The sequence below is a fragment of the Phalangium opilio genome, unplaced genomic scaffold (genome assembly GCF_054372755.1).
Source record: "Phalangium opilio isolate 3A_F unplaced genomic scaffold, DU_Popi_V2 ptg000011l_1, whole genome shotgun sequence".
In the NCBI taxonomy this organism is placed as follows: domain Eukaryota; kingdom Metazoa; phylum Arthropoda; class Arachnida; order Opiliones; family Phalangiidae; genus Phalangium; species Phalangium opilio.
The window spans coordinates 469,511-496,969 of record NW_028324147.1 but is presented as its reverse complement, the minus strand read 5'-3'; the positions used below and the strand labels follow the sequence as shown (position 1 = coordinate 496,969).

The 27,459-nt window shown below is 40.9% G+C and overlaps 4 protein-coding genes and 1 long non-coding RNA gene across 13 annotated transcripts in view; 3 read left to right on the top strand and 2 right to left on the bottom strand.

The window, feature by feature from the left end:
• Positions 1-342: 342 nt before the first annotated feature.
• On the bottom strand, positions 343-11,321 carry kkv (hyaluronan synthase-like protein kkv). The gene is made up of 11 exons (XM_089856815.1): positions 10,928-11,321; positions 6,196-6,387; positions 5,601-6,000; positions 4,831-5,532; positions 4,490-4,758; positions 3,992-4,425; positions 3,637-3,899; positions 2,757-3,563; positions 1,530-2,689; positions 1,147-1,463; positions 343-1,075 (listed from the first exon to the last, which is right to left on the bottom strand). The coding sequence occupies exons 2-11, from the start codon at positions 6,318-6,320 to the stop codon at positions 678-680; spliced, it is 4,875 nt and encodes a 1,624-aa protein (XP_089712941.1). The 5' UTR covers positions 6,321-6,387; positions 10,928-11,321; the 3' UTR covers positions 343-677.
• Positions 11,322-13,270: 1,949 nt separating this feature from the next.
• On the top strand, positions 13,271-19,138 carry Cdc27 (cell division cycle protein 27). Of its 2 annotated transcripts, none has more exons than XM_089856794.1 (13): positions 13,271-13,536; positions 14,818-14,893; positions 14,963-15,110; positions 15,188-15,352; positions 15,427-15,631; positions 15,699-15,997; positions 16,071-16,349; positions 16,442-16,728; positions 16,801-17,126; positions 17,184-17,392; positions 17,453-17,774; positions 17,855-18,011; positions 18,084-19,138. In XM_089856794.1, the coding sequence occupies exons 1-13, from the start codon at positions 13,513-13,515 to the stop codon at positions 18,218-18,220; spliced, it is 2,634 nt and encodes an 877-aa protein (XP_089712920.1). In that variant the 5' UTR covers positions 13,271-13,512; the 3' UTR covers positions 18,221-19,138. The 2 variants fall into 2 exon arrangements, with proteins under 2 accessions (XP_089712920.1, XP_089712911.1); XM_089856785.1 differs by having other exon boundaries at positions 16,056-16,349.
• Positions 19,139-19,709: 571 nt separating this feature from the next.
• Positions 19,710-21,545, top strand: LOC149709650 (uncharacterized). Its single transcript, XM_089856801.1, has 7 exons — positions 19,710-19,960; positions 20,024-20,121; positions 20,191-20,338; positions 20,398-20,430; positions 20,519-20,581; positions 20,729-20,842; positions 21,016-21,545. The coding sequence occupies exons 1-7, from the start codon at positions 19,937-19,939 to the stop codon at positions 21,133-21,135; spliced, it is 600 nt and encodes a 199-aa protein (XP_089712927.1). The 5' UTR covers positions 19,710-19,936; the 3' UTR covers positions 21,136-21,545.
• Positions 20,503-20,816, bottom strand: LOC149709651 (uncharacterized). Its single transcript, XR_016375948.1, has 2 exons — positions 20,682-20,816; positions 20,503-20,613 (listed from the first exon to the last, which is right to left on the bottom strand). It is a non-coding gene; the product is annotated as an uncharacterized LOC149709651 (long non-coding RNA).
• A 431-nt stretch (positions 21,546-21,976) lies between the features above and the next one.
• by (focal adhesion protein tensin) overlaps positions 21,977-27,459 on the top strand; it is a 73,230-nt gene continuing 67,747 nt past the window's right edge. For 7 of the 8 annotated variants that reach the window (XM_089856715.1, XM_089856695.1, XM_089856740.1 and 4 more), the window contains exon 1: positions 24,668-24,875. In XM_089856715.1, the coding sequence (XP_089712841.1) occupies positions 24,831-24,875 (45 nt within the window). In that variant the 5' untranslated portion in view covers positions 24,668-24,830. Of the gene's footprint in view, positions 23,193-24,667; positions 24,876-27,459 lie in introns of those variants that run through there. The other variant, XM_089856690.1, reaches the window with a different exon arrangement.

Below are 27,459 nucleotides of genomic sequence, written 5' to 3'. Positions count from 1 at the left end.
TGACAATCTAAAGTGATTCTACAGTTCTCTCTCCTCTTTCAATAGACGATTAGAGGCAAGGACGAGCTGGAATAGGCTGTGAAAACTATATACATGTACCGTACTTACAACAACAATATAAGCGCGTTTCCAACTAGACAGACTTTCGCCTCGAGTCCTCGACCTTGCGCATTAAACGGAAAACTTTCATAAGTAAATTATTTTTCAATTTTACCTCTTGCCCGGAGCTTGGGCGTACAAGCTCCCTCAATTACTCGGTAACTGTTCCCACTGTGCCATTTTGTTGACCATTAGTTAAAATAGCCTCCCTTAGGGTCGATTATTGGAAAGAAAAACGACAAGTTCGTAGAACATTTCTTTAATATATCAATAAAATCTTAAAGAATGTCTTTTTACATAAATCAAAAGAAAAACATCGTTGAAAAATGAGAAGTATCCGTTTAGTTTCAATTATTTAAAAATAATCACATGATTTGGCCTTGAGTTAATAACTTGTATTTAATCTCATCGAAAAATCGCGTCATCATCAGATTTCGTCCATTTAAAAATAACAACACTTAAAAAAAATTGACGCGGAAAAATCGCGTTTTGTAGTAAATTAATCCATTTTTCTTCACTTTCCAGTAAAATCGTTTTTTTTTTGGCCATTGTCTAAAATTGAAATTGTCGCGTTCATCCTACAAATTGCTTTGTCTACTCGGTCTTCTCGGTGTCAAAGCCGACTCGTGTTCCTCTCGGTATGTGGATCCCGCGGCACTATGACGCGAACCAGTTCCGTAGATTTGCATCCTCAACCTTCCCAATTCTTCGTCGGAACTGCCTTCGTAGCCGCTGTTATTGAAGCCAGTGTCCCCGTTGGGAGTTCCCGCGAAAAGTCGATCGGCTCGGCGGGTGGGACTAACTTGGGGCCGAGGTCGACGATGTCCTCCGTTGGCGGCGTATTCGTTCTTGGCGCCCAGCGTCTTCATGCGACTGGGATTGCCGCCAAAGACGGTGTTGCGACGCACTTCTAAAGCCTTCAAAGTGTCGTGGCGAATGCTGAGTCTTTGTAAGCCATTCAAGACTGGCGTTCCAACTGAAAAACGATTTCGAAAAGAAGTTTTAGAAAGAGAAGCCCCGTGGAAAAAATAAACCGTGGTAATATACCTTCTTTGCCCGGATTCTCATTGGCGCTGAAGCTCATGAATCGTTTCCTGAAGGCCACGTCTAACGTCCCGATCTTGTTCGTCTGGTTCTTGCGTTTCTCCAAGTTGTGGATCGTCTTTCGTTTAGCGGGACGGTGGTCATCGGAGCCTCCGCCTTTGGTGCCCCCGTAATCTCCGTCGATGCCTTTCAATCTCTGGAAGGCTTTGGCAATTTGGACGGCGTTCTTGCGGATCAAGGCTTCGTCGCTGATCTCATCAACCTTGCGGTTGAAGCAGTTCAATTCGACCGAGGCCAAGATGTGGGACAAAGTTCCGAATCTGTCAGGGAAAAAAGGCTTCCAGTTAGTACGATGTTAACTACCATTACGAGTGTCAATAACTTACCGATGGAACAACATAGCCGTGAATTGAATGATCAAAATCAATCCGAAGAAAGTGGCAAAGACTAAACCAATAGGTTCCAATTCCAAATACTCCTTGTCGATACGAATTTCGGATGTTTCCGGAATGTAGGTTATGTTGGTCTTGACACCCAAAGGCCAAATGATGTGCAACGTATCTTTGTTCAATTGCAACAAGAAAACAATCAGGATAAACAAGGCATTCGTCATGAAGAAAGCGAAGACGACTTTGTTCCTAAGTTCTTTCAATTCGGTGGCGACGCGAGCTTGATGCTCTTTATTCTGGTCCAAGGGGTACAAGTACTTTTCGATCAGTTCTTTCCAAAACTGAATCTCGGGTCCGGACAAGTACTCGACTTCGCCTCTTTTCAAATCTTTGTCTTCGATCCAATAGGGATTGATCAGGTCATCTCGTTCTTGTCTCGGCTCTAATCGTTCACTTTCCTCGGACATTGATTCCGGGTTGCTGAAATCACCCGGATCTTCCTCGCCTTCGGCCACCGACGATAAAGTTTCGCTTTTCCTGGTCGGTCCGCGTCCGCTAGAGATGCGTCTTCGACTAAATGAACCGCCGGTACCGCCTCCTTCCATGTGTCTCTCCATCGAGTTGAGTTTCTTCGTCAGAGATTCCAATTGGTCGCTGATACGAGCCAATTGGATCTTTTCGTCGTTGGGTTTGGGATAGGTGCAAAACATGCATTTGAAGAGGTTGGCCAAGGAGATGGATATACTTCCTTCCTCGTCGTCTTGGGAATTCATCATTCCCAACCAGGAGAAGGTGTCCGATCGTTTCTTTTTCTTCATCTCTTCGGCCTCTTTCTTTTCGTCCTCCATTTCTTTCTTGGTCTTTTTCGTTTGCGTTTCACGAGTACCCCACGTGACGACGTTCAAGTTAACGAGCGAGTAGATGATTTGCAACAAGTACATAGAAGGAACGCTGAGGAAATACAAGAAACCGGGAACGACGCACCAAAACTCTTGCGGATGGAGGCACGCCGCTATGAAGAAACTCGACGACAGCGCTATCAAGAAAATGGAAGACGGCGAACCGACACCATCCTCCGTTAACTGGATCGAAGTACCCACGAGTACGGCCATCATAAGTAAGGCGTATCCGGCACTCATGATTTGCGCTAGTAATATCTGCGAGTTAAACAATAAATTTATAGCCCCGAGTACCGCTAGGTGACGAGAATCTATTAATGATTACCTGGATATTGTTATTGGCCACGAAGCAAATGAACATGAAGAACAAAATGGGGAAAATGTTGTATGTGAAGGAATACCAGTTGGAGATCTTAAAGGCGGCGACCATAGCACCCACCAACATAAGGAAAATGGTTCCGGGACCCAAGACGGTACCGATCATCAACATAGCTTGGTAGATAATATACGGCACTGAGATGTTATCGTTGACGGCGACGGTTCTCTTGTAATCGCAAAGCAAATCCATAATGTTGGCCATGGTAGACGGACCCCATCTACGACGTTGAGTGTAAAATTCGCCAAAACCTTCGGGGCAGTGAGTGTAGGCGTCCGAAGCGGCGCTGTACTCTACTCGATAACCTCTCTGGAGCAGCAAGGTACAAAGCCAACGATCTTCACCCTGATCGTACTGGACGTAATGGAGCGGTTCGTCGGACTTGGTCGTGTATCGTCTCATGACATTGTCGTCCATCAAACCCTTCGCTCTGAAAAGCGAGAAACATCCGGGGGAACAAAGGACGCAGCCGATCATGTGTTCGGTGGCTTTTTGCAGCCAATGGCCAATAGCGTACTCGAACATTTGGTACCACACCATGGGTCCCGTACCGACTGGATGGATACGACCGCAAGCGGCGCCCAAGTTACGGTTTTTCTTCATCAAATCGACCAGAAGTTGGACGGCTTGAGGTCGGAAATTGATATCTCCGTCCAAGGTTAAGATGTAAGTATTTTCGGCCATGACCGCCTTGCGGTTGACGTCAATGGGCAGTTCCATGAGACGATGTCCCAATAAGTAGTACATGTACATCACCTAAAGTAAATCGTGGTTATTTTAATTGTTACGATAATACTTCTTTGGTTGAAGTTGAACAGGGACGACGTACTTGACTCCATCGTTTCCTGTGCCTAATTTTGCCTTTGTCTTTCAAATGAGAGATGAGTTTATTTCCTCCGGGTAAAGTCCATACTAATCGACCTCCGTACGGTGTCGGAAGTTTCTTTGGTGGTCTGAGACGAACGTTACATTCGTGAACGTTGCTAGCCGCTGTGTCAATGACGCGAACCATCAACTTTACGAAACGATTCACAACCATTTCTTCGTCATCGTCGTCACTCAGTTCAAAAGCGTCGTCGAAAAATACGTGAACTATTAAAATAAATTACAAATTATTAGAATCTGGTATTCATTACTGGAATTAGGTATTCATTACTGGAATTAAAGAGAGTAGGAAAAAGTACCTTCGAACTCGTAATAATCTGGGTCAACAATCCGCAAGTACTTTTGGGCGTTTCTTCTGGCCGCTTGATCTTCGTCCATTCTCATAATAGATTTTAACATTTGTATCATTTCCTCTGACGTTTCGTGCCACATTGTGGCGCAAGCGTAAATTCGAGTAATGTGGTCCGAGGAGCGGTTAATGGGTACCCCGCCGTTGGTCGTCGCCGTTGTTCCGCTCTTGACACCCTTGACCTCTTTAGTTGCTCCACCGGCTTGCGATCCTGATGTTTCCGTGTGCAAAGAGATGGTTTCGTAGTATTGGGATATGTCGTTGTCATCCGGGACTTCCAAGTCTATTTCTTCGCTTTTAATCTCGCCTTCGTCGTCTCGTCTGCGATTCAAGGCAAGCGATTGGTCGATCAAAGCGCCAACGTACATTGGATTGACGAATAATCTGCAAAAGGAAGATGGCATTCGTCAAAATTGACTTTCAACTCGGGAAAAGCGGGGAAAATTACTTTTCGGTGGAAGCCAATCTCTCAGCCTTTGGAGTCCAGATGTGAACGGCAACCCAGGTTTGCGCCAGTAACCAAAGAATCCATATCCAAGCGTGTTCTCGCGTCACAAACTCCTGGAAGAAATCGCCGTCGGGACAAGTCCAGAAGAGATATCGGGGCAAGTACTGTTGGAAAAAGCAGGAGTCTTCCGTACGGACACCGCAAGCGGCGATCAGCAGAGAAATGGTGACGGGAATTGTTAGAGAGACTGGAAACGCGAAACTGAAACCCTAAAAGAGGATGGACGTTATTTAGAATCGTCCCCGATGTACTGTCAGCCGCCATCAACTACAAATACGTACTTGAATACAAATCTTGCAAGAAAATTTGGCAAAAACGTAGCAAATAAGCGAAGCCGAAATTTGAATCAACGCCACGTAGATCGGGGCCATGTTGTCCGAAGGTACTTGTTCTTTTTCTAAGGGTCCGACCGTGACTAAATCGGGAAGATTCTGGCTACTTAACGATTGACGGATCTCTTCCACTATGATGGGGTGACTTTTGAAAGCGGCGCTGAAGCTCTTAAACAAATTTCCAATATCGTCCATCGTCATGTACAAGAAGCCGAGCATGGTACAGAAGATGAGCAACATTTTCCAAAGAGACATGAAGATGAACGTAAAGTATCGACTCTTTCTCAAATCTTCCTTCATTTCGGATAACTTTCGGATGCAAGCCAAGGGCGAACGACGGTCGATGTAATTTTCCCACCATCCCAGGGAAACCAAGAAGACGCTGAGCGGGATGGCCCAAGAACGGTCGCGCCATTCGATTAGGGGCCAAATGACGAAACCGGTGACTTGCGCCAACAACGACAGGATATCTAAGATGACCTTTCCCGGCCTTTTGTCTTCCCCGGAGTAACGCGAAAGCAAAGATAGGAAAGCCGGCAAGGTACAAAGACAATTAGTCAGCATGGCCGCTTTGACGACATCCAAATCGGGAAGTACCACGAAGGTTAACAAGACTAGACCGATGGTGTGAAGCGTTTCCATCAAAAAGACCTATCCAATTTTACCGGTTAGTACGTTGGGCCACCCTTGACGTCGATGACGACGAAAAATAGACTTACCATGAAAAAGGTGCTTCCTCTGGGTTTGGTGTGCGACTTGAAGACGCATATCCTCGTACTCCTGAACAGGACAAAGAGTTCGGGAACAACCAGAATAAAGAATAGGCACCATATCCAAGCGATTCTTTCCGTTTCCGGAATGTGCGCCTCGAATTCTTTGCCTCTACCCAATCCTTTGTTGCATACTTGTAAGGTTTTGGCGCCGCGACTGTTGGAGGTGATGAGCAGGAGGGTTCCTTTTGACAAAACGGAGGTGACCAGCACTACCACGAATGTGAAAAAATAGACGAAGATCTTGAAGATCTTTAGGATGACTTCTATGGCTTTGGACGTCTGCGTTTCGTCCTCGTCTTCATCGGGGGTGACGATAAAGACGTCCCATCCTTTCATCTCCGTCCGGCTAAATTGCAAAGATTCAATTCCGCTTAACATGGTTGGACCCATTTTGTTTGTTAATTTGGTTCGCGACATGACAATATGCCATGCCAGTCGAAACTAACACGATTAAACTCCAAAACCTTGTACATGTCCATTTTTTATAACCCCGGTAAGAAACACGTGACGGGGGGGGGGGGTTGAAGGCTTAGAAACTGACCTTTGATAGGTGTTTTCGGTGAGTGGTGCCCTCTCATCCTCGTCAAATGATTCGTCATCCTCGGATTGAATCGAGGAGGGTCTCCTATTTTGAGATAACTGGTAATGCGATTGCGTGGGCGGCATTCTCGCCGCAATAAATTAAAAAAGCTCTTGTTTTCTATCCGGGTCACGACTGTCCGACGTTCATTTCCTACGGAAATTAAAAAAAAAACCAAATTCAAATTAATCGATATGTAAGCCTTAGGTAAATTTAAATTATCGAACTTAATAAATAGGTCAAACGATTTGGCCCGGACGGTAGGCGTAACTTGGCCCCCCGCGAAATTTTACCTTTGGCGGGATAGGGGTCAACTCAAAGGTAAACCTAATCGTGAAAATATGTATTTTCTTAAAAAGATAACAATAGAATTAAAAGTGTGTTTTAAAATCGGGTGGTCTACTTTTTTAAAAAGTAAAGTGAAAGCTGGTAGGGTGCCTACGCCTTTTGTCCGTCATGCTTTGAGACCTTGCTGGCGCGCCCGCTTTCGTGTCTCGGGCGGCGAAAATGCGTACCAAATATCTATACTACCTGTACTTAGGACCGGTTTCTTAGGGCACTACACCCTTTTAATCAGGGCCTTTTAAGAATAAAACACTAAAAACTTGTATTCTTGCCAATGTATCAATGTCTAGCCCGCCGCTTTCCTTTTTAATTCCTTTTTCTTTCTTTTCTCTCCCAAGGAAAGAGATCAATTCGGGACTAATTTATTTAGAATTTTAGTTTTAAACTCTACCATATCGAATCAATTAACGGTTATATTGTTCGACTTACAACGTCGTACAAAGTCACGGGAACTGTACCCTCGACTGTACCTTCACCGAGGGGGTAACCAATTGTTTTGGGAAATCAATAAAGCCCGAAATCATTTTGCCCAAGTGGTCTCCTCCCGCTCTACGTCCCAAACTACCCAAATTTGGTCCTACTTAATTACTTTAGAAATTAAATGACGATTTAGGGATTGATTACCCACCTTTAGACGTTTAGTATCTCGAAGAATTCGCGTTGAAAATAATATTTTAATAGCATTATTGTAATTGTTTAATAAGACTCGCGCAGTCAGCGTCGCCAGTCAATTACGACGTTATAGGGTGTTTTAAATTTAGAGCAAGATCGAGAAACGTTTGAATAATTGAGGTCGCAATTATGATGTAAATCAACTAAAATTACGTAACTATTTGGTTTAAAACTGAGCGGCGGCGGCGACATATTTCTCTCTTTTGACTACAAAATAGTAAGAAATCATTTTTAGGAAAAAACAAAAGAATATCTAGCCATGACACTAAACGTAATTTCCGCCGTAGAACGTAATGTTAAGCTGCCATTTCTAGGCGAGAACCGTATATTTCCCCTTAACTATGATACAGTATTTTTCCGCTAAATCCGGAAGTAGCCCCTTTTCCACCATTAAGAAGAATCCTGGCTACACTACAACGATTTCGGTGAACAACTCGAGTTTGCCCCGATTTGAACCCATAAGCTTCCACCACAGGAAGATTTCCTTTTAAAGGAAGGATGAAATATCACTCCCCCTCTCTTCGGTATTTCAATAGAGAGACTAGAGGCCTCTGTCGCTTCACCATCCCTTTGATATTAAAGCCGCATTCGTTGATTTAGAAATTAGTTTTGTTATTCAAATATTACATTTTTTGAAGGTAGAGGTTTATTTTCCCCGGTGCCTTTTGAGGGTCGGAGATTTTGAAATGTCAAGTCTGAATTCAAGGCCCCTGAACTCGACCCCATAATTCGAGAAAAAGGTTACTTGTTGTTGATTTATTTAAAATAAAAGATTGTCGTGAAATTCGTTTTCTTAAAGTTGTAAAATATGCCTAGAATAATTATTTTAAATATCGGGAATTTCCAAAGCTAAAGCTTAGTGGACGGTTATAGTCTAAAACGTTTTAATCGTGTTTCGAGGCCAAACCCAAAGACTCGAAATCAAAGCTCTGGTTTCTAAAAAAAAATACAAAACATTCCAAGTATCCTGTTAGGTCTGGTCGACCTTGCTCGCCGCGTTCTCATTCGCCCGCGGCCAAAAATAATTCAGTTTGGGACGATTTTTTTCTTACCTCCTCTTTGATATCATATCAAACACTAAAATCTAAACCCCCCCCCCTCCTCCCCGGTTTCGTTAAAGTTTCTGGCAGCGTAACTTGTCAAAATCGGTGATTAAATAAGCATAATCGACCCGAGAAGTAAACCAAATCTTTAGTAGAATAATCCAAATTTCAATCTTGGTATAAGTTTGGCGAAAGTTTAAAGTTAAACGAAACTTGTTGAGATTTAGAAACCAATTTGTTATACCCTTTATTTGGTCCCCCCCCCTGGATGTGGGGCGACACGTGTGGCGCTGATTTTAGAATGTAGATACCCCAAATGATCCCCCTTTTAAGATAAGTGACGTTGACCCCGAGGAGCGCTGACTCTCAGAGGTCAAATTCATCTTTAAAAGATGAATAACGAGCTTCTGATTGGACGTAATGTCCTTGTCACTCAAACATACTGCACCAGAGAGAGAGAAAGAGAAAAAACCCAAAAACGAAGTAAAAAGGGCCATTCACTCCTTTCCATTTGAAAAGAAAGTTTTTTTTCTTGGAATTGGTTCTCTTAGCTCTTTTGTCAATGTAGTAGGTACTTGACCAAAAATGTTCCGCTCTCTTATCAGGTGTTTACCAAGTGAGAACATTTGCCCTTTCCTTCTTCCATTATTAGCGAAGGTCACGGGGGACCTAGGGCGATTATATTTATGTGGTCCCTGACTGAATGAGCAACTTAAAAAAAGAAAATCCGCCCCAAAACTGGGTTGGGTAGGTTTTCAGCGTGAAGTTTCTGGAAAATCCAAGCCCCTCAAAGACTATATTGAAAGAAAGGAACCACGGACGGTATTTTCGAAAAGAAGGCTCGGGATAAAGAATTTTTACGTTGGTCATGCTTTGATAGTTATTCGCCTGGTTTATCCTTTGAAAAAAAAAATGTGGTCGTACCGTTACGCCACGTTCTGCCCTGACGATTATTATAACGGTTTCGAAACTCGAGCTTTGAGAAGATCATGTTTAAAGTTAACTGGGGCCGGAAAAATACCTAGAGCGAATCTCCCTCGGCCAAAATGTTGTCTTTTCTTTTCTTAGGCACGAAGACTTTAGTCTAATTAAGCGCGAAATACGTTAGTTCGGACGCCATTGCATCCGAGTCTTCCGCAGCTCTTTCTTAATAAAGGCTTGGAAAACGTGGGAAAGGCGCGAAACTGACGTCACGCGAAATTAGATTATAGGTGTGAAAACAGGATGACTCTCTTATCCCCATCATTTCGTTACGAGCCCCGAACAAAGAACAAATTGATTAGGATGACCGCTAAACTGATTTTCTGGGCAACGACCATAACCATAAGTTTATGCTTCTTACAAGTGTGACCCTTCCTATATTAACTAATACGCGGCACGTAGTTTCGCAGTCCGCCTCTATATTTAGTCTTTAGTAAGCCTTTGGCGCCAGAATCTAGGACCCGAGTCAGCTTTATCGAACATACTTATGTCATAATTCAATACCCTGTCCACTAATTTTAATTTTTAATTTATTTCTGGCTTCTTAATTATAATTATGATAGCAATTTTAAAACGAACGAAGTCGGTGGTTTTTGTCTTTCAGGCTACGGTGGTAATAAGTCGCTCCACTTATTTATTGTAATCAAAAGAAAACCGGTATGATTAATAAAAGAAATTTGGTTTCTGCCCAGTAAGGCGTGAAGTCGGTTGACCCTACACGCTACGTCTTTCCCAGTATCTTCGCTAGGCTCCGCTTTAGTGACGAGTTAGACGGTTATACTCTTTGTACGTTTGTACGTCACAATTCCACGATATTAAGTCTTATAAAACTATAATGTTCGAAATTTGAAATCAGGTTTAAGTTGACCTCCTTTTTAGGTTGGCTGCTTAGAAAACGGCTCTAGCTAAGATCGCCAGCTAGGTCTTTGGGTTTCCAGTATAATCGCTATTCAGGCGTACAAACTACTTTGTTGTGATATATTTTTCAAAAGAAGGGGGGAGGGGGCGATGGATTTTTTCCATTCATCAAAAGATATTTTGATGATGATGTCTATGATTTTTAAGGAAAGTTTTCCCTTCGAACTAAATATAGATTTGGGGCACCCGGGCTAAAGTTGCTTTCGAGAATTTTCAAAAGTTTGAAGGGCGCCTTACTTATCTGTTTAAATTCTTTGACAATATTTTTGTCGATTTGTTAAAAAGGGAAATCGCATCTAAGCGGGTTTTTGAGTAGGAGGTCTAAAACTTTCGGACAACCAACACTCCTATAAAATTGATCTACCCACTAAAGTTTTTCAACCTTTCTTTTTAAATTTTTAAGACGTTGGTTTATGGAAAAAGGGGTTTTTCAACTTTTTCTAAGCCTAAATGGCGGAATAATCTTTGTTTTCAACGAGGGGAAAATCACTAATCATTCGAGTGTGGGTTTGATTTAAGTAATTTCTCGTAATGTCGTAGTGATTCGCCCCTCGATTAATTTCCTCCCGAATTATTAACGCGTGGTTTCTTGAACCCATTTTAAAGCTTCTACCTTCGCGATTCGTTATCTTAAATAAGTGAAAGCTTATTTGTAAAATAAGGTTTTAAAACTTTCAATCTTAAAATAATTTTAAAAATAATTCCATCACCAAATACTTGAAATGTTAACTTACGTCTGTTATCCTAATTGCGGAGTGAAACCCGCTTCAATTTGTTCGAGGAATTTTCTTGATGAAACAATTTAGGGAAAGCGCGTAATCCCGATGATTTGATTTAAGTCCGTGAAAGCGGCGAATGTTACCGTTATGATAGCGTTTAATAAATCCCGAAGCGTTAGCGTTTTAGGGAAATGGAAGATACCACCAATCTTGTAGAAAAGAAGAGACCATAAAACAGGTGACTTAGGCCTAAAAGTACGCCAAAAAGGAGTGCACTGCACACGTAGCTCGTGTCCTCGATTTCTCTACTGTAACATAACATGGACTGACTGTAGTGCCGTTGCCCAAAAAGAATTTTCCCCAAAATGTTTTTCCACCATCCAGGAAAGTTTCGGGGGAGGGAAGGCAACGCGTTGGCAGGTAGAACGGAACAGGGGCTCGGGGTTTTTTAAATTTTACCCCTCTATCTCTAGAGCTTACTTCCCAAATCTTACTTCTCAAGGAGAGTCAGTTATCTCTTTGGTACGCTTCAGCTGGGATACCTGCGAAACGGGCTGCCTTCATACCTGAGTCACCCACCGATAGATATCAACCAGAAAAACTCGTTTTGAGGTCTTAGCGGCTTTTTGTTAGTGTACAGTGTCGTGAAAAGCTCGCAAAGGATAGTTTCGTGACACGTTCATTTCTTTGATACTCTTTCGCCGGAATTTAGGAACAGTGTTGTTCTTGGTAGTACAAATGTACTTTTTTAGTACATTTTCAAATTTCGAGTACGAAAAATACATTTTGTATTTTTGGTAGGTTATTTAGTACTTTTTGGAATTTCTAGAATGGGAAGTAATTTTTAATTTTTTTGGGGGACGATTTTGCACTTTTTTGAATAACGACGAGGAAATTAATATCTTAGTATTTAAAAAAGTTGATTCTTTTTTTGGACGAACTTAATCTGGCGGACACCTTGTTTTATTTTTCAACTCACTTCCTTTTTTTAAAAAAAATAAGTCTCTACGCATGGCAAAAAAGCCAAAAGGAAAAATGAGCCAATCACTCATCGTTCTTTTGTACCCTTTGAACCCTTTCCCTGGAATTTTTTTTTTCCAGAGTGGCGCTAAACTTGAGTGGGGGTCCGGGGGAAACGACTAAACGTGTTACTGCTATCGGAGTAGAGAGGTTAAGCATTCCTTAAAGTGTTAGAGTCACCAAAAATCGCTATTTTTAAAACTAAAAGGTTTTATTCCCATCTGAAAGATCAAATCTTTCTTATTCAGAATATCTATTTATATAATGCATTATAATTTTTCAAATATTATTAAAACCAGGGCTTTCGGAACCTACTCGCAGAATTTTTTCAAACTATTTTGACAGTTGAATACTCCATATACCCCTGTTGACGTCACGATTCGAGCGCGCGTGAGCCAGCGGCACGCGCGACTCCGCAAGTCCTATTTTTTTAATTGATTGGTGGCGCTTTCAAAGTGACCGAATTTGACGCGCGCGCGATGTTTAAAAACTAGGCTTAGCTCTCGTAATGAAATCTGTCTCGCGCTGGTCAACCTCTTATGACGTCACCAGGGGTATATTTATAATTCCGTTTAAATGAGGTATGTGAAATATCAATTTTCTTTTTCATATTACAAAATGAATCAATTTCTATAAGACTTTTTACCTTGGATCTACTGTTATTATAACCCAATTGATGTTTTAAAACGAAAATTAGCCACTTTTCAAAAAACGTGGCACTAACACTTTAACGCTTGAGACTCTTGATGTTCCCGTGGTTTATTTAGTTTTAATTACTTGGTTTTAATTAATATGGATCGATAAAACAATTAGAATAAAATAAATAGTATTCCATAAATTAATATAAAAAATAATCTTATAATTATATTTAAGATATTTTGTATCTTAGATGGCGCGCTAAGCGTTTCGGAGGGGGGTGAAAGTTAAAAGTACGTTTTCCCCCCTTTTTTCTGGAAAAGTACGTTTTAGAGTTGAGAAAAGTACATTCCCAAAATTGCTAAGAACAACACTGTTTAGGAAGTATATCTAATTATTTTCACCGGAAGTTAGGCCTAATTAGCTTTTAAGAGCGGACGAGAGATTCCCTTAATATATTTAAAGAAAAAAATTCAACTTTTCCCATTGAAACTCCCATAAAACACGAAAAACAATTCAAAACACATACAATTTAATTTATTTAATGTATTTATGTTTGTGTAGGCTTGAAAAAGTAACTTTTTTATCGTTTAAAACGCTTGTCATCGTTTTCCGCGGTTCAAAATTAGCGCGCCAATTATTTAGTTCGTAATACCAACGCGAGGTGGCCATAGTCACTGGGCAAAAATGATTTGGTTCGTGAGTGTCTGGCAGCACCGCTGCTAAACAATGGCGCCTTCGTAACGTTTTCTCGGTTGTCGTTGCGGGGACAAGGTTTAAAATTTGGAATTTAAATTGATTTGATGATAGTATTTCGGATTTATTTTAGTTAGTTTCTGTTCGCGACGTATCTATGCACGCCTTAGCAGTTTTATAAACCGTTTAAAGGATCTTTTACCGTTTAAGATTCGAATAGAAAGCTAGTGTTGCCCACAATTTGCAAAATGATCATTCAAGAACCAGTGCAGGTGAGTTGGCTTCCAACAAAAATACCCTACATTGCATTAGCCTAAGGTGGATGCCTAAGCCTCGGTCATTGGCATCTCCCTTCTTTTCAAAATTTCGTTTATCAATCGTAAAATCTGCGATATTTATCTTTAATTTTGTCATTTAATTTAGATGATAGATTAAATTTTTATGAACTTTTAAATGTTAGGCTTATAAATAACCCTTTAAATTAAATAATGAAAGATATTGCCTTAGGCCTATAAAATTTTCGGATTCCTTTGTATTTTTTTAATGATTTAAATTATTTACATTTAATTTAATTTAATTTAAAAGTAAAGTTACTTAAAATTTACGAGTAGATATTCTTATTATTTAGCGTATATAGTTTCCCAATAGGGAAATATTTCAGAATAGCTCCTGGTCTCTTTGGTTTTTAAGATTATTTTATGTAAAATGGGATGAAAATAATTATGGCCCTAATATTTTTCGGCGCAAATAATTATTTAAAAAGTTACAAGAGTTTAAAAGTAACTTTGGCTTATGAGAATGCTTAGAGCTCCATGTTGTCTGCTACTAGTGTGCCAACTTCAATTTATAGACAACTTAAGCCCCCTGCAGACAATTCATAAACAGCTTAAGCCCCCTGCAGACAATTCATAAACAGCTTAAGCCCCCTGCAGACAATTCATAAACAGCTTAAGCCCCCTGCAGACAATTCATAAACAGCTTAAGCCCCCTGCAGACAATTCATAAACAGCTTAAGCCCCCTGCAGACAATTCATAAACAACTTAAGCCCCCTGCAGACAATTCATAAACAACTTAAGCCCCCTGCAGACAATTCATAAACAACTTAAGCCCCCTGCAGACAATTCATAAACAACTTAAGCCCCCTGCAGACAATTCATAAACAACTTAAGCCCCCTGCAGACGGAAAATAGCTTATCACTCGGTTAGGGTGGGTTAGGTTGGGTTTGGTTAAGTTATTTTCATCCTGGCTCCTGTACGTGTTTGGTCCTTCTCTACTTATTATTGCTTTTGTAGCGGACGGTATGCATCTTAAGCCTTTGTGTAAGCGAAAGTATTAAACACTCATAACTTTTCAAATAATTATTTGCACCGAAACATTTTTGCACCATATTTTTCTTTTCATACAATTTTACATAAAACAAACATAAAAACAAAATAGACCTGCTACCAGAAGCTATTCTGTAAAGTCTCCTAGTTACAATGTATGGGCGTCATATTTAATAAAAAAAATGTTTTATGAAATTTACATTACCATTAATCTTGACCATCACAGGCAGCTATTAGACACGCTCTGGATCATTATGCATTTGCAGACGCTATCTTTCTAGCAGAAAGACTCTATGCTGAAGGTATAAATTGAACTTTGACCCTTAGTTAAACCCCTTCTATATATATACGCAACCCATCTTCCGATGTAGTCACAACAGATGAGTCTCTTTACCTATTGGCCACTTGTTACTATCAAGCTGGTGAAGTTTTCTCCGCCTATTCACTTTTACAAACAAAAGGGTGTAAATCGTCCAAGTGTAGATATTTATTAGCAAAATGCTGTATCGACTTGAAAAAGTAATTAGCCCCGAATCTGAATACCCAGCCTTGATAAAAAGAATTGATTCTTACCAATTTTGTGTTAAATTTGAAAGATATTCGGAAGCGGAGTTGGCCTTAACAGGCTGCATAATTGGGAAAACAAAATCCACGGATGAAATAGCCAGTGATTTTGGTGATTCAGGACCCTTTGCGCTTCAACTTCTGGGCTATATTTGTTCAAAAGTTGAGAAATTATCCAGAGCAGGAGACGCTTATAAGTCAGCCCAGTTTTTAGACATTTTTTGGGGGTGGGAGGTTAAACTCGAGGCTTATTCGGAATTAATCGTTGCAGGAAAAGCCTAAAACTGAATCCATTTTTATGGACTTCTTACGAATCTCTTATCAATATCGGAGAACGTCCCGATCCGACTAAAATATTTTCGGTGGCCAATCTTGACAGTTTCTCGAGCTGTCAAGGATCAAATCCTTTGATAAACCTCTACAACAAAACGGAACTTTTAGGCGGTGGTACCAATAACTATACGCAAACGAAAGAGGTATCAACAACTGAACATTCATTAGGCTTGGCCATTGAAAATAATTGGTTGGGGGGTTTTCTATCAGGATTCTAGTCAATCGTGCAACAAAGCCTTTTGTAACTTCCCCGTGTCTATCAATACCCCGATCGCCCTCTTGCGATCGACCTCTCAATCTTCCATCGACGCTTCCGCTTCCATCGAGGTTTGGACTCCCGAGAATGACCATTGGCACCCCATTCAGGCCTCCAACAATCCTAACAACGCCCCCGCGGCGCCGCCCGTCGTCTCTACGCGCACGACTAAATCAAAACCTACCAGTCGGGTGACGGCCCGATGTCTCTTCAATTCTAGTTCTAGCACAACAGGTTCCTCCATGTCCCCCAGGTACTTAGAACCATTAAGGAGTTACTAGTTAACGCCGCGATACTAATTATAAATGAAGTCTTTCACCTTGCAGTTTCGGCGTCTTACCTTTGGTGGAGTCGCCTAGTAACAATCAGAGCAACAATGTCTCGGCGCCTCCCGACGGAACGGAGAATTACATTATGCCCGTGACGCCCTCGTCTCCCGCGCTTATTACCACTCAATCCAACGAGGCGCGCGCCCCCACAAAGCGAGAGAAGATTACGGGTCTGCGTCGAGGCCAATCAATCAATCCTCCCAAATTTCAAATTTTTAGTCAGTCCAGTAACAATAGTAGTAATAACGTCACGCAGGCAACTTCCCAACAAACCAGGTTCGTTTCCTTCGAGGGTGGGCGGGCGCGAGAGACAGAGAGAGAGAACGAGTGTTCGTTGTCGCTAATGAGGGGAGATGTTTTACTTTTAGTACGACGGTGGGAGCGGGTGGTCTTAGCAACGTGCGTCGTAGCTCTCGTCTATTTAGCAGCTCGAATTCGGTTAAAGAGAACAACAAGAGCTCAAAAACGGGTCGTTTCGCCACCTCCAAAGCTACCTCCAAAAAGAGCAAAGCATCTCGAGCCGTCAAAAGTTGTTCCTCCAAAGAAACCGAATTGAACGAACTGAACAAATCGGATTCCGCCGAGAGTAAACCCGTCATTACCGGCGCCCTTTCTGTCTGTCAAGCCGCCTTGTCCATGCAGAAGAACTCGGCCGGTAAGATACCACCGACCCTTTAGATTACTTCGGGTAGCCAAAAGTCGCGTTTGTTATATATTGTCTTTTCAGAGGGTTTAATGAAACTGTTGCAAGAATTGGGGAAAGCGCGAGTATTTTTTGGTCAGTATCAATGCGCCAAAGCCATGGAGGTCTTGAACGCTCTTCCTCAAAATCACCTTCACACTGGATGGGTCTTGGTGCTCTTGGCCAAAGCTCACTTCGAATTGGCCGAATACGAACAAGCCGTGACGTTATTTCAAGAAGTACGACGTTTGGAACCTCATCGCTTGCAGGGAATGGAATATTACAGCACCGCCTTATGGCATTTGCAACAGGAAGTCGCCCTCTCCGCCTTGGCCATGGAACTTAAAGATATCGCCAAAGAAGCCCCTCAGGTAATCAAATCGATTCAGAGACTGGACAGGAGGGGGAGTTTAACGATCTCTTTGTAGACTTGGTGCGTTCTCGGCAATTGCTTCAGCTTACAAAAGGAGCACGAAACTGCCATTAAATTTTTGGAGAGAGCCGTTCAAGTGGACCCTGATTTTGCCTACGCGTACACGCTCTTAGGACACGAACACGTCATCACGGAAGAGATGGATCGCGCCATGTGCAACTTTAGAAACGCCATCAAAATTGATTCCAGACATTACAACGCCTGGTAATATATATACTTGCTTCTTAATTACTTAGAATTAACGAGGCGGCGTTTCTTTTGAAGGTACGGTGTCGGCATGATTTACTATAAACAAGAAAAGTTTTGTCTGGCGGAAGTTCACTTTAAGCGAGCTCTAACTATTCACCCTCAAAGCTCGGTGCTAATGTGCCACGTCGGAGTCGTCTTACACGCTTTAAAGAAGACTGAAGCCTCGTTAGCCATGCTAAATAAAGCCATTGCCATGGACCCCAAGAACCCCTTATGTAAATTTCATCGCGCTTCCATTTTCTTCACCTTGGACAAACATCAGGAAGCTCTGAAAGAACTCGAAGAACTGAAAGAAATTGTCCCCAAAGAGTCACTCGTCTTTTTCCTTATTGGCAAGGTAATTAATCGCCTCCCTTTCTTTGTCCTCACCCCTCGGTTCCTTAGGTTACTTAATTCGTTGTTTCGGCGGCCGCTTAGGTCCACAAGAAACTGGGCAACACTCATCTGGCTCTGACTAACTTTTCTTGGGCCATGGATTTGGATCCTAAAGGCGCCAACAATCAAATAAAGGAAGCCATTGATAAGAGGTATACTAATGACGACGAAGAAGTCCTATCAACATCCCACGAACCGAGTAAGTAATCTACTTAGTCAATTAGCCTACAAAACTTTGTTAATTAACACGGTGGCTTCGTTAAATCATCAGCTGTCATGGATGATACGGCTTCGTGTAGTTTGGGTAGCGCTAACGCTGATCACGATTCGTCACGAGATAGTTCCGTTATGGAATCAGTCTCGGACGATATTAGACTTCAACAAATGGAAAGTGACGATAGTTTTTAAATTAAAATTCTTATCAGATTAACAATCGGTACCCCCCCCCCCCCCCCAAGTTTAAATCAATTAATTTCCCGTTAAACAAAACAAGAAAGTTAACGAATGCGTTTATTTTATTTTTATTTCAATTATGGAAAGTATGAACAATTAATTTATAAACCTCTCGCGTTAATTAATTGATTGATTCCCCCCTCCCTCCCTCCCCCCATTTAATTTCTCGGAGCAAAATTTAAAGGAAACGTTCGTCTTTGAAGAAGACGCGCGCGAATATATCTGGTGTTTCATAATATTATAGAACACTCAAAAATCGTAAAAACAAAAATATACTAACTGTGGTTTAAACAAAAAAAGAAAAAATGTATAGAAAAACTATTTCTTCTTCCCCTTTTTGGGATTGTCAGATCCTTTCTTAGGACGTTTTTTATTTTGTAAAGTTTTTTTTTCGTTCTGGGGGTGTGTGATATTTTGTATCCTGCGACGCGGGATCCAGGGTACATTGTATTTATCATCCTTTCCCCCCCCTCGTTGCCCCCGTTTTCAGTCTGTTGGATGTCTAAAGTTTTTATAGTTTTAAATATTTATATGAACTTCCACTCGCTAAATACGAACGTTTTTCATTGAAAGGAAAATAATTGGCCCTTTCGCCTCCTTCGCCCCCCTTATCCCTTTGTCAAATTATGCCTATCCAAATTTAGCGCCCTTGTATTTGAGAAACAAATTTTGCCCAACCAAGGCTTAACAAAAATCGGATGACTTTAATAATATATGTAAAAATACACGCAAAATTCGGGCCCTTTCTCTGAAAAAACTGAAATAAAAAGAACCCCAAAATCATTTCTGATCTTAGTTTAATATAAATTTATCGCGCCTTTTTAATTTCCATTTGTATTATGCAATAATAAAAACTGTAAATGTTCCAAAAAACACACGTGTCTTTGTCATTTAAAAAACCGCCGCCTCATTGCCGCGCGCGCGTGATCGGGTGGGCCGTGATTTCCCGGAATATTACTGGGCTGGAAATAAGCGTAATTAAAATGAGATCATCCAACTCCCGGGGAATATTTACAGGGTTGCCATATTGGGCTGGAAAGCCGCCAATTGGGCTTCTTCTCAAAAATATTGGCTTGAAATAAAATGGTTGGCTGTTGGCTGGAAATTGGGCTTGTCGGGGTTTTTTTTTTGGCTTTCTGTACTTAAAATACCGCCAATAGGGGAAGATCATTAGAATGCCCAAAAAACTGACAAATGGTGCTGTCAAACCTTTTGAGCGGCTTACAATTCATGATTAAATAAAATGATTTCATTTTGTTTTGCGTTTTAAAAATGGTGTCAGTATAGAATTTGCATTAAAATTTCTGAAAAAAAAACTAATTTCAAATTTTCACGACAAATTTTTGGCTTGTTTTTGGGCTGGATAGTTTAGATCTTAGGCAGTTTTTGGGCTTCTTTTCGAAACACCGATTGGCGGTTTTTTGGGCTTGTTTTCAATTTGATTTTGGCGGGTTGAAGGTTTTCAATCTGGCATCCCTGAATATTTATAGGGGAGCTATTTATGTTTTGGTTAAGATAAGGCCGCGTTTTCTAATTCAAAATTAGAGTTTAGTTAATTGTTTTAATTAAATTTAACGTTATAAATGACGAATTTTGTCGTTAAATTGCTTGAAAATCCGTCGAAGTAAAAGTAGGCTTAGCAAAGTGATAACGTCCAGGCCCAGAGGGAAAATGGGGAAACGAGATACAAGATACGTGAGTGGACCATTTTGGCGTTATAATTTTTAATTTAATTAATTAAAATTATATTATTATTAGGCATACATGAATCCCATAGCCATGGCTAGATCTCGAGGCCCTAGTGGCTCGAGTGGTCCAACTATTAGGGATTATTTAAGCCGAGATCGTCCATCCTGGTAAGTTTACTCGTCTTTACGGTCTTTGTAGCTTAGGTATTTAGGTATTGATGGCAACTTAAACCTCAGGGAAGAAGTGAAACAACTGCTCAAAAAGAAGAAAGAAGGTTGCCATACTCTAGCGGCTTGGGAAGAGAAATTAAACGAAGATTTCAAAGATGAACTTCAAAAAAATAGGGATAAATTGCTAGGGCAAAGTTCTTCCTCAACATCGGAGGTCAGTTTTTGGCGCTCTAACTTCCAATCTTATTTTAAAAAGTGTTGTTCGTTATTTAGAGTAAACATTTAAAGAAAAAGAAACGCAAAAGGGTGAGGTTTTGTTTGTTTTCATAGCAATTTTATTGAAATTTGGGCAAAATTGCCGTATTCTGAGCCAACTAGTTTTATTTTTTTTAAGTCTCCCAGTTCCTCTTCTTCATCTTCCATTTCTTCCAGTGATAGTTCCGTGCCTAGTCATCAAGTAAGTCGCCTTTTTACACCAATCAATAACCCCTTCATTCAAGAATGCATTTTAGTCTAATTTTGTCTATTTTTTTCCTTTTCCCCAAACAATATCAAACCTTTTTAAAAATATTTCTTCATCCGCGCCTCACTTTCAAAATGGAAGATTCACGGTAAACATAAACGTAGAAGGCATAGAAGCCAAAAATCGTCCAAGAGAGAAAAAAAATCCAGAAGTCGGGATAGAGCAGAGTATTCTTCCAGTGACTCCAGCCAGAAGGTAATGCTTGGTTCTGGCATAGCCCACTCGATCACGCGCGTCCAGCTTGCGTCGTGACGCGCGTGATCAAGTGGGCTATGGTTCTAGGCTTGGCAAAATTAAAGAGGAATTATTATAAAACAATTCGAGTCTCTAAATGTATTTAATAATAATTAAATTAAACGCGAATGTAGGGTTTAATTGAGGAGGAAAAAAATCAAAAATTGGCAGCAAACTGTAAGAAAAAGAAATCAGACAGACATCGAAAGCACCACCATCATCGCCATAAACATTCTGATAAATCAAATGAATAAAAATATATATATATATATTTTGAGTGATTTTATTAAAATTAAAATTATTATTATTAAACTTCTATTTAATAAAAAAAATTATAGAATTTAAATTTAGTCAAAAATATTTTTTCCAAAAAGAAAATTTAATTCAAAATTTAAACGTTTTGGAGACAAAGACAAAATAATTAATATCAAAACCAAAAAATAATGAATGGATGCATATCTATTAGTGAGCAAAGAAAAAACAATGTCTATTAAGGTGGCCTTTAATATTTAGCGAAATTAACAAAAGTTTGTAAAATACAATTTATCAGCTTTTATATGTGGATAATAAAACACTACAACTTTGCATCATTTGGAAACCAAAAAAAATGTGATTATTTGTAAAATTGAACATTTGGATTGAATAAAAAAAATAGGAGTCTTTACCCTTGTATTTGACTGACGCCATAAAGTCGCCTCTACAAAAAGCGAGCATCTTTTCAAAGTGGTAATGGTACAGTTCTCCTCAGAAAATATATACGCTCCGTTGACTTTGCTTTTTACAGCCCTTTATTTACATTTCACCAATATTACCGCTTAAAGGGGCAATGAAATCGCGAGGCAACGCGTTTAGGCCAATAATAGACCAATCTTCTTGGGATTTAACCTAAAGTAGGCCAAATTTTGCCTAAAATAGACCAAATTTCACACCACTCTTCCTCCCTCTCAGATACAGTGTCTCGGGGGGGGGGGGGGATGAAGGAACTGTTCAACCCTAGAAGGCCGTTCCGTTTGTAGGCTTAGAAATTGGTTTGGCGGAAGAGAGACCGCGGCCTGACTGAAGACCCCCCCCCCCCCGAGTCTTACCATCATCCCCCCCCCCCCCCGGCGCGGGGCACTCGGAACCTCGTTCTAGCCGGGAGTGTGGCGCACTCCTGTAAGCCAAGCTACTGGGCGGCAAAGTTTGAGGGAATAAGACACATGTCGGCGATCCTACCCTATAGGTGCCGACTGCCCCGTGTCCGCCGGAGGTGACTTGACCCCCACACCCCATCCGTCACCTCCCAAGTAAACCTCATTTCCTTCCCCTGCTTACACTCAAAAAAAAAAAAAAAAAAAAAAACCTCGTTCTATTTGAACGGAAAAAAGCCCTTCCTCCATTGAATTATTCCAAAGCCCAAGTTTAATAGTAACGTGTTTCTCCGGACGGCGCATTCCAACCAGTAGAGAAAAAAAAGCTCGGGTTAAAATTTCCCACACCATGAACCCTCGAGCACCCTTAAAGTACAGAGGTCAATAGGTCAATCCCCGCTTGTCATCGTTGATTTTTTGTCGCTAGAGGTTACGGGTTGGTTGTCAGTTCTTCTTGGCCCCTGAAGGGGTTGGTATAATCGTATCAAACCATTAATGGATTACTCCTATGTGAAATGTATACTATTCATCCTTTCAGCGCTACCAGTATTAATTGACAATAGAAAAACCGGTTTTTTATATTTTGCAACTTTGAAAGTGTTACCAAAGCTTTCCCCTTCGTTCCAATTCACTCAAATACTATAGTTTCTAGACGAAGCTAAAAGTATAAGATGCAAACTTCTGTCTCTCTCTGTAAGCTTAACTATTAGACGTACAAGTTTGAAGTTTGGACGTGTTTTCTTTGGCGAAAGATTTTCCCCGATAATGGCGCTCAATTTATTGGTTTTAAATCCTATTTTATGTCTCGCGTAAACACAGCCCGAGGTGAAATTGTAGACGAAAATAATTCCTTCCATTCAGGGGCAGTTTGTTTCCCGCCAAAACGTCTTAGCGCCTTTTTCTCTCCACCCCACGTGACCCCGTCTATAGAGTAGTGGCACCCCGCGCTATCTTCCCGTACTGTTGAAGGCCTAGAGTCGCTATCCCTCCATTTCTCCCGGGTTGAATTCTATCCCTGGCGTTTGGCGGCGGCCAAAGCTATTCTTTAAAGTGTCTACCGGACGTTTATGCGTGTTTCTCTACAACTAACTACGCAATCTTCCCTCCGAAGATCGTGTGGAACATCTTTTGAAAGGACAAGTCTCGCGTAAATCAACGTAACGTTGCACCATCGAGGAAAGGTAAATTTAAAGGCAGTGGTTCTGCAAATTTCAAGAAGTAGTTGGACTTGTCCTTTAAGTTAAGAGCTAAGCCTTTTTCTTAGGGAAGGGGGCGGAAAGTCTATTCCATTCTTTAAAGGTTTATTAAGCTTTTTTTATTGGACTATTTTTTTTTATATTTCGGGGGATTCTTATTCGCTCCCGTTTTTTGCCCCCATCTGGGGGGAGGGGATGGGGGAGAGGTGGCGGGCGGACTTACGCAAGGAGCTCTAAAAATCTCCCCCGAGAGCCGCCGCTCAGTCAGTAATTTTTTTCATCAGGCCAAGATGTGTACGGAGTAACGTGAAAAATTCTTATTTTTCCTTTAAAAAAAATGCATAGGTAGTGTTACTAGGGAAACGTTTAATAGCCCCCTTTTTAAAGTAAATGTAAATTTAAATTAGAATTCGTGCTGGTGGTACGTGTCAGTTCAAAGTTCCATTTCAGTTAGACTCGATTTTGCTTTTTTTGTTTTTCGTTTCGATTGTGACAAAAACCTTCGGGAAAGTAAATTTTAAAATTGACAGCCAAATTTAAGTCATATTTTTCAGTCGAAAAGGCTTAGTTTAAGATCTCCGGATAACGGTAGTTTAGTTAAGCGTTAGAATCGTCTGCTAATTTTGTTTATAAAAGTATCGCGCGGTTTGTTGCAGTTGTCTCGTGCCAAGGTCTGTATACCGCTTCGCATTATTAGGTCGGAGCATCCTTCAGGGGTGGTAAGCGGGAGATTCTCCTTTTTGTAGTAGGGGGGCTCTAGTAATTTTTTCCCTTACTATGACGTCTTACGTGGGCTAGAAACAAGAATCCGCGGTGGCTGCGTCCAGAGAGAAAACGTCTCTCTACTTTGAAAATTGTATACCCCCTTTCTTCTTCACCCCTACCTAACTTTCAATGGTTTAGGGAGAGGGCGAGGCCGATTATCCGTTATAAATTCAAATCTTAGGCGGTAACGGCGCGTTGCTAATTCTTTCTGAAAGGTAAATATTATTTACGTCATGAACTTTTAATTTAATGTAAGGTTTTACAAATCTACGAACTATTATAAGAATGAATTATTGCCATCACCTTTCAAAGCTGACGATGATAAAATGAAAATGAAAAAAGTTACTACTTGAAATAAAATTTGATACAAAATACTTGGTCTTCTCATTTTAAATGTAGGTCTATTATGTGTATTATGTGTACATTATAATTATCCTAAATAACGGTGCACATAATTTATTTAATATAGCAATTTTGAATGCAAAAAGACCTTCGTGTTTACACGTATATAAAGGCCATTAACGTCGATTAACGTCGTTCTCCTTTTTCCGGACATACAAACTTTATATCTCATATAAGACAGATCGCGTATTCTTTGGCGCCCACGTATGACGTCAATGAAAAGAGCTAGACGAGAGAGGTAGCTAGAACGGTAAACCGTAAAATCCCAACACCGAATACGCCCGCCTTGGTCTCGTGCAGTTTTTGGCGCGAAGAAAACTCGTGCTGGAAATAAACCGACCAACCTTTCCCGGATTTTAATTTGGCGCCAAAATACTTGGCACAAGTTCGGCCAATGTAGGAAGTGCGCCACTTTAATCGACTACAGCGTACGCGGAGTTGTAAGAACTCTACAAAATGTTTTCGTCTTGCCTCTGTGGGAACAACGACGATCATCAAAAGGTAATCTCAACAAAATTGTTGATATTTTATTTCTTTTCCCGGACCTGTTATGTCATTTGAGAGTCGAGAGGCGTGCGTTTTTTTGGAGGAAGCTTGGGTAGAACTAGGGGTGTTATCATTTTTCAAATGGTAACTAGGGTAGGGTACGATTCGCGTAGTCACGATATGTAATCAACCCAAGGTAGCCATTATTGACGAATTTACAAATTTCGTATCCGTTTTTTGATACCGGGCTAATCCATATTATAACCTTTGAGTGGCTTGGACGCGACAAAAGTCCAAGTTAGAAAACCCGTTTTCCAATAGGCTTTTGGTCATCTCCAAGGCGTTTACTACGATAGTGGTAGATGTACGCAACAGGTGGTGGGTGCCAATAGGTCGTAACCACGTTCTTTAGGTTTAATTTAGATTAAAATTCATTATGAGGAGGGTTGAAGGTTAGATTCTTTTATTAAAAGTACGCTTGGTTTCCAATGACAACTTGGAATTCTTGGATTTATAAAATAGAATAGATTTAACTTAAAATATGCGGAGTTACGAAGGTAGAGCCGCGCGCGTGATGTTGTATCTTTAATATTTTGCATGGCTATGTTTATTTTTTCTAAACTTTTTTTTCATAACTTCGTGGTATCGCGTGTAAGATCAAAGGCGGGTGAGCCGCCGTATTTTTTTCAGTTTTGATATTAGAAAATTATACTACAAGACCTCGTTTACATTGTTTCACGGGCTGTTTAGTCCAAAGTGGAGTTTTAGCTACATCCGTGCCACGTTGTTGCCATTTAAATAGGCTTAGCCATGGCAAAAATATGAAATTATAAGAGAGTAGTCACACCCCCCCCCTCTCCCTCGTCATGTTACACTCCCTCTAGTAATAATTAGGGTATTTTATTCACTCTCCCTTTAAAATAGAGTTTAATTAGTTATGGCTTGGCACCTACGTGCCAAGTTATAGTTGCGAACCTCTTTTCAAAAGAAAAGGGGGGGGGGAATTTTTAAATTTTAGACCTCTTCAAAAATTAGTTTGAAAAAGCCAAGGCACGACCTTGCCTGCCAATAATCTTCTCCTCCCTCGGGGGGGGGGGGGTTAAGGTGGATAGGTATTAGAGAGGGTATAGGTGCAATTACAATGAACCCGACGATGCGATGGATGGAGTCGGCGAAATTATATAACGGAACGGAACGGGTGTTCTTCATGAACAACCATCTAATCTCGAGGAGTCATCGAGGGCGCGATACGTTTCTGTAGTCTGTACCAGACTTTTAAAAACTATTTAAATTTAAACAACTGGAGTGTTACGTTCATTTCAAGAAATGTCTGTCCGTGCATCTTAATTGTTAATTAGAGATAATTCTTCTATTGACTAGAATGAGTTGAATCCGAATTAACCCAATCCAATAAAATGTACTTAATTAATTTCTCCATACCGACGTTATAAAAATTGTAAACGTTTCCACTAGAAGACTATCAGGTGGTGCAACTTTATTCAAAGTGTCGCGATCCGCCATTATGGGGGGTCACGCAACTCGCACGTACGAGAGTCGACGCCCAATTGACTTTTAAGTTCTCTCTCTCTTTTTTCTGTATTGACCTTTGACCCCGGAGAGTTTTTCCTTTTAGTATAAGCGGGGGCACCCTTGGAAAATCGTGATTGTGCTAGCTACATAGCGCGTTTTGAGGTCCCAAAAGGCGATAGCAGCATTCAGCCCGTACCAATGCAGGATAGGATGACCGCACCCATAAGTAAACAGTGTATATATATTTTCGTTCCTTTTCCAAGATAGTGGTGGATGTTATTTTTTATAATTTGAATGGGCGTGGTTGACGGCTTCAATCCTCTAGCTATAGCGCCTTTTTCTCATAAGCTCAGCGTTTTCTGTTCCGCGAGTTTTCTTTTTTTGGTCTTTGAAGACCGAGCGGCAAAGACCCTGATGAAGCCAAGGACCCTAGCTAGCCGCGTAGTTTTTGGAGCAGCGGGATGCTTGGCTCAAATACTTCGGGGCTTCCTGCTTCGCTATTCCCGCTCGGTATGGTCACCATTACGCTTGGTAGGGTCCAAGCCCAGTTTGCTAAATGAATATCGTACTTTGGGAAAATAGATCTAATTTAACATTCGGTTGTCGGGGAAACGCGTCTTAGTAACTGGAATTTAAAGAGAGATTCTAATTACTTAAATAGAACCGTGTTTCGTTCCTCCTCGGAAACACCGCGTTTCGGAGGGATTTCACTGTCCCTTTGGGGGCTATCCCTAACCCGATTGCGGAGCAAAGTGGGCTTGAATTAGTTTGGTTGGCGGGCGCGCAATTTCGCGAATTGTTGTATTTGACGTTTCGTAAGCGGGAGGTCAAACATTTGGAAACATTCCTTCGCCGTGTTTACCTTTTACCAACAGTGTTTTTTTTTCTTTACCGCGTTTACCTTCTACCTTCGAGTTGGGCTTGTTTTTTCGCTTCCTCGCCAAGCTTGCTTGAAGGATTGTATTTTTCATTTCTCGAGGATATCAGTTACCCATTGTTGAACTAGAAAGAGCTTTTTTTCTTCGGGGGGGGGGGCGTTAAAAACGATGGCGATATTTGATACCCGCGT